Consider the following 6,000-nt stretch of genomic DNA (forward strand, 5'->3'; position numbering starts at 1 on the left):
TCTGAAGATAGGGGAAAGTGGAATGAGATTATTAGAATGCATTCTTCAACTAGAAATCAGAGGGATTACTACTAATAAGCATTTTCTTTTTCTAGTTTGAAGAAATCTGGAAAACCAAAGCAAATGTATAATTGCTTCCTAGGTATTTTTCTGAAGTTTGTGGAAGAATTAATAGTGACCTCTCTTTCTTCCACACTAACATTTCAACAGGCAAGCAAAAAACAAAAACAAAAAACCCAAACAAACAGCAAAATGGGCATAAACATTTAAAACAAGATTAAATGCAACTGCATTCTATCCAGCCACTAGCAGGACAGGAGGGAGTCTAGGACCCAATGAAGAATGATGGTGCTTCCTGTCTCCCAGTAGGAAACTAGGCTGTGGCAGTACACATAAAGGCAATTTTGGCAGCTGTCACTAGCCCAACATTTTGTGGAGGCTGGAGATAAGCTAGGAGGGAGGAGGAGGAGGAGGGGTTAAGAAACCTCTGCTCTCTATCACTGAAGCTTTTCTTCTTTAGACTAGGTCCGTATAGTAAAAGCTATGGTTTTCCCAGTAGTGATGTATGGAAGTGAGAGCTGGACCATAAAGAAGGCTGATCGTCGAAGAATTGATGCTTTTGAATTATGGTGCTGGAGGAGACTCTTGAGAGTCCCATGGACTGCAAGAAGATCAAACCTATCAATTCTGAAGGAAATCAGCTCTGAGTGCTCACTGGAAGGACAGATCGTGAAGCTGAGGCTCCAATACTTTGGCCACCTCATGAGAAGAGAAGACTCCCTGGAAAAGACCCTGATGTTGGGAAAGATGGAGGGCACAAGGAGAAGGGGACGACAGGGGACGAGATGGTTGGATAGTGTCTTCGAAGCTACAAACATGAGTCTGACCAAACTGCGGGAGGCAGTGGAAGACAGAAGTGCCTGGCGTGCTCTGGTCCATGGGGTCACAAAGAGTCGGACACGACTAAACGACTAAACAACAAGGAGGACACATTACAATGGAGAAATCCAGTAGCTCTCAGAAAGTAATGTGCTCTAGATTCCTTACATTGTAGGACTCTACACAATATGCAAAAATTAGCATTCAATTGCTAACAAAAGGCACACTCCACAGCAACTATATGAATCTTGAAAACTGAAGAACAATTCTCAACACTTACTTACAAGTAAGTTCTGCTGAACTCAATGAGGATAATGTCTGAATAGGCAGACACATACGAGGCTGTAATATAAGTTATATTTAAATAAGACCGCTATTCACAGTACACCACTATGCACTTCATCAATAATCTTAAACCAGGGTGGGAAGCCTGTGAACCTCAAGATGTTGCTGGACTACAACTCCCATTATCCCTGACCAATGACCATAATGGTTGGGGATGATGGAAGCTCAAGGGTCACAGATTTTCCACATCCTAAACTTTGAGACTTATGTATTGCACATCTGTTTAGCTACCTATTGCATTTATCTCACACACTTCAACTAAAGAACCCAGGACAGCATTTTAACCTCACAACTCCATAATATATGTATATATGTATGTATGTATTTCATAAAACTTATACAGTATAACTCCTGACTGCAGAAAACCTCAAAGTGATTTACAAAAAGAATGATATACGTTAAACTAATATATAGGTGGCAGTCAGTCAAGCACTAATGGCAGAGTGGTAATTTTCCTCATTCAAGTCCAATACTTGATACATGGTTTTCAACCAAAGTGCAACCAGTCCAGCAATGGACACCCACTGCATTCCAGTTGCAACTGTCTACTGCTCAGTTGTTGTTGGCCAGCTGTAAACTTACGAGTTGCATCCAACACTGTCAGAGCCCAAGAATGCACTTCTGCTGATGCAAAAAGATGTCGCAAGCCTCTCCTCTCACTCCTGCCCTCAAGATCTACTTGAAAAGTACTTGGGGAACCCTCCAGAACAAATTATGGGAGCACAAAGGGGGGGAGAGGAAATGAAGTCATACAGCACAAGCAGGTGTGCATTGCTGAATTTCACCTTATAATTTTATTTTGCTCAAATGTGATGTGATGACATGACATCTACTCCAATCATATATAAAGGGCTGTTTAGTGAAGGCCTGTGGCTCAGTATTAGGGCACATGTTTTGCATGAAAAAGGTCCCATACTCATTTCTTGATGTTACCAAGCATGGCCAGGAAAGACTCTGTGAAACCCAGAGCGCTACTGTCAGCCTGTGATATAAGACTGAACTAGATGGACTAACACTGTTGCATGATATAAGACTGCTTCCTATACAGTATTCCTATGTTAAGCAGCAGATGAGAGCCCATTTTTAAGAGTAAGATGGTTAAGGTAACTGAACCCTTCATTGTACGTGATCAGCTACCTAGTTCCCATTACTAAGAGCATATTGGAGTTTCGTTTTACCACATATAAGCATAACTCAAAGATCCACAAGCACCATAGTTAGAACCTATTAATATCATTAAATACTGAATGAATTACTTATAACAATAAACGACCTAATATATGAACAAAGCTCTAGTCTAGGGTCAATGCACATTTTTCAGATTAAGACTTATTGAACAAAGCATGCACAATATACACAAGTCTTTTTATTTACCTATATTGATGGACACCTCACAACTTTGAGAATAAAAAAAATCAAATGACAAGAAACTTTCCAAAAAAACATTTTTAATATATACATGAGAAGAAGGATAAAAAGTTTCAACCTGTGTACACAGTACTTCTCTGTAATCTTTTTATTGGCATTATTTATCAGGACAAACATCCTGAACGAGCATTTACTGTATATAAAAGACCTACATTTGAAGAACAATGTTGTTAACATTTTGCCATTACCTATAGAGCTCAGACAAGAGGCGAGGACTTTGCTATTTAAACATATGCCAGGAAAACTATGGGCTGTTCATTCAAAATGATATAATGCAAGTCTGATTAAAGCTTACAATATAATATCATGTTTCAATGCACAAAAAGCAAGTCTAGACCATTAAGTGAACTGGTACCACTTCTAATGCAGTATTTCACTCAATTGTATCACAATATTTCCTCTGGCAAAAGCTTCAAGCTATAAGCACATTTTGCACTTATGCTGAATATGATCATAATTCCAAATTTCTGCTTATCACATGTTGTGTAGCAGCCATACGAGTGATCTTTTTGATACTACAATATTAATGTGTATATTACTTTTGTTCAAAAAACCCAAAATGTTGCATATTAGCCATAAATTAGCATATTTCCCAGAACTGTATGCAACTGTTAGTTTATTAATTCAGTTTCATGCCACAAGCAAATTATGATGGAACATTGGAAGGTGTACTTTTTTTAACCTATGTAGATAAATAGACTGAACATGTTTGTTCACAAACAGCAATAATTTTAAAACCACAATATAAAAATAGACCTAGAAAAGCAGCTTTCCCCAATTCCTCTTGAAGCCATGACACAATCATTTCATTTTCAACACTGCAGGCTACATGACCACATCTGTTGACAAGTCCAAGCCCCAGTCTTAATTGGTCAATTAGTATGTCTCTTTTATACCTCCATAGTGATGTCACTTCCTACACTTTCTGGGTTCTAAAACAATTGTTACCTATGGTGACTCAGGTATCGCCATTCTACCTTTCCAGAAAGAGTGATTTACCTTATCATAAATCACCTACATCTGTTCTGAACCATGTGTGTAGTACAGGCCAGATGACCTATTGCAAACCAAAGAATATGAAAAGCATAGCAGACTCTCCTAGTGTCAGCAATACAATACAAGCTGCCACTGGAAGAGGACTACCATCCTCAATTATGTGACTGTTGCCACATAGGCCCAAGTCAATTCAGATAAGGTAGTCAGTCAGCCATACAAATATATGAGGAGATAGCCCATTTGGGCATAATTTTACTGTCTGTATGAAGCCTCCTTCCATTCTAATATTTAAAATGTAGGTCTTTCAAATGTTTCAGTAGTGTACATTCATCTTCAGTTAGCTTAATCGATGGAAAACCAAGGGAAAGCATTGTGTGCAAGAAAGTCCCACAAACCATGTGCCGAAAACAGTCTCATCCACCGTTCTCCTGCTGCTTTCTGCAGCCTCAAAGCTTTCAGGCTATGTTTGGAAGTTGTCTGTTTAAAAGAACACCACACTTTTCAAAGCAGGCACCACGTTTTTGAAATTATACCAAACATTGGCATCTAGTTAGTCTTTATTCTTTTAATAAAAATACTGTAGTTTGAAATGCCATTAGAAAGTCCATCAGCTGTTCACTCAAACACACAGCATCATACTGATGTTGTGTTACTCCTTTCAATTTGAGAAGCATGGTAACTATTACTCCTTAGGAATTATTTGAGAAGACTTGTTTTGGTAAAGAGTAAGTTTCTCTGGCCTAACTAGATTTCAAGCTTCAAGGGACATCCTGAACAGAAAGGAGCCCAGAAACTGTCCCAAATGCAGTTTCTGAGTTACTAAGTTCCTAACCTGCAGTCAAGCTGACAGTTCGCAGCTGAAGTCTGTGTGCTGCATTACTTATGAAACCATTTAATTCCAAAAGCCTTAACAGGCTTTCCCTTCCGATCACTAGACCGTCTCAGATCTCTTACAGGGCTCTATTACCCACTAACCTCCTTTCAGCTTGCCTAACCTAAAAACTCAGAAGTTGCGCCCATATATGGGCTAACAGCATCCTAGGCTACCGCTTTAAAAAAACCACTTTTCGAAAGGGGCAGTTTAAAAACTCCGTCGATGCCACGATCGGGCGCTCCTGCCTCGTTGCCCAGAGGCGGCGGTGGCGGCAGTGGAGCGGCTTCAGCCCCTGCCACGCTTCCCCCTGGGGTGGAGGAGGCTGCCATGTGCCTGAGGACAATGCTGGAGGGAGCGCGAAGGCGGCCTGACAGCGGGGCCGACCACGGGCAAGGCCTTCCCTTCCGCCCCGTCCACACTTCGTCAGCAAGGCCTCTCCGCTCTCCCTACACGCCGCCTACTTCCCTCTTCCTGCCCACGTTTCGCACAAGGCAGCTCGGCGCGGCGGGGCGGCTCTCCTGCTGCCACCGGCCTCCTCCCGCAGCAGCCCCTCCGCGTGTGCGTGTGAACGGGGAAAGTGACACGCGCGACAACCCAGTTTCACCCCCCTCCGGCCAAGTTTCCCTTCACTCCGGAGCTTGGAGGTGACCTCCCTTGTACCCTTCACAGGGCTCCCCCCGCCAGGCTCCCTTCCCCTCGCCAGACCCACCGCGCACGTAGCCTTCCCCTCACCCCGCCCGGCCCCGCATGGCTGTTCCTCGGCTCCCACGCCCAATCTACCCTCCGTCGGCGCCTGCGGGCCTAGGGCTGCCTCCTGCCGCCCGCCCGCCCGCCGCCCGGCCTGGTCGCGGGGGTTGCCCCTGTTGGCGCGCTCCGCTCCCGCCCCGGGCCGGGCCGCGCTGGCGCCTTGGCCGCTCACCTCGTTGAGCTGCCTCTCGGCCGTCTCCCGCAGCGTGGAGTCCATGGTGCCCCGCAGGGCCTCGATGATGGTGTTGGGATCCATGGCGGGAGGGTCGAGGCCCGGCGAGGCGAGGCGACGCGGAGGAGAGCAGGGGCAGCAGCGCCGCTCGATGCGCACATGGACCCGCCGCTCCACAGCGGCAGCCGGCGGCGCGAAAGGAGGAGAGACGCGCCAAGGCCCCGGATAGAGCTGCTGCTCGCGGCCGCTGGGAGGCCCGACGCCTTCCGCTCGGCTCTTGCCGCCGCCGCTGCCGGGCATCACGGGAATTGTAGTCCGTTCGGAGCGCTTCCTCCCAGGCCCCCGTATGCCACTCAAACGGGGGTGGCGCAAGCATTGGCCGTGCAGAGGGGGGAAACGAGGACAACGTGTAACGTGTGGATGCTACGTGTGTAGAATAAGGATCAGGAAATATAGTGGTTTCACTGGTTCCATTAGTGCAAATATAAACGACTCTCCCTTGTATGTTTTCGGATAAGGCAGATGCGAAGGAGGGTAGCAAAAAGTGATGGACCAAGCC

At 45.2% G+C, this 6,000-nt stretch overlaps 1 protein-coding gene across 1 annotated transcript in view; it reads right to left on the reverse strand.

Annotated features, from left to right (window-relative positions):
- IPO7 (importin 7) overlaps window positions 1-5,674 on the reverse strand; it is a 39,827-nt gene extending 34,153 nt beyond the window's left edge. Inside the window, exon 1 of the mRNA XM_053391477.1 lies at window positions 5,442-5,674. Coding sequence (XP_053247452.1) covers window positions 5,442-5,525 — 84 coding nt within the window. The 5' untranslated portion in view covers window positions 5,526-5,674. The remainder of the gene's footprint in view (window positions 1-5,441) is intronic.
- Between the last annotated feature and the right edge of the window lie 326 nt (window positions 5,675-6,000).

This window comes from Podarcis raffonei, chromosome 1, assembly GCF_027172205.1.
Source record: "Podarcis raffonei isolate rPodRaf1 chromosome 1, rPodRaf1.pri, whole genome shotgun sequence".
In the NCBI taxonomy this organism is placed as follows: Eukaryota; Metazoa; Chordata; class Lepidosauria; order Squamata; family Lacertidae; genus Podarcis; species Podarcis raffonei.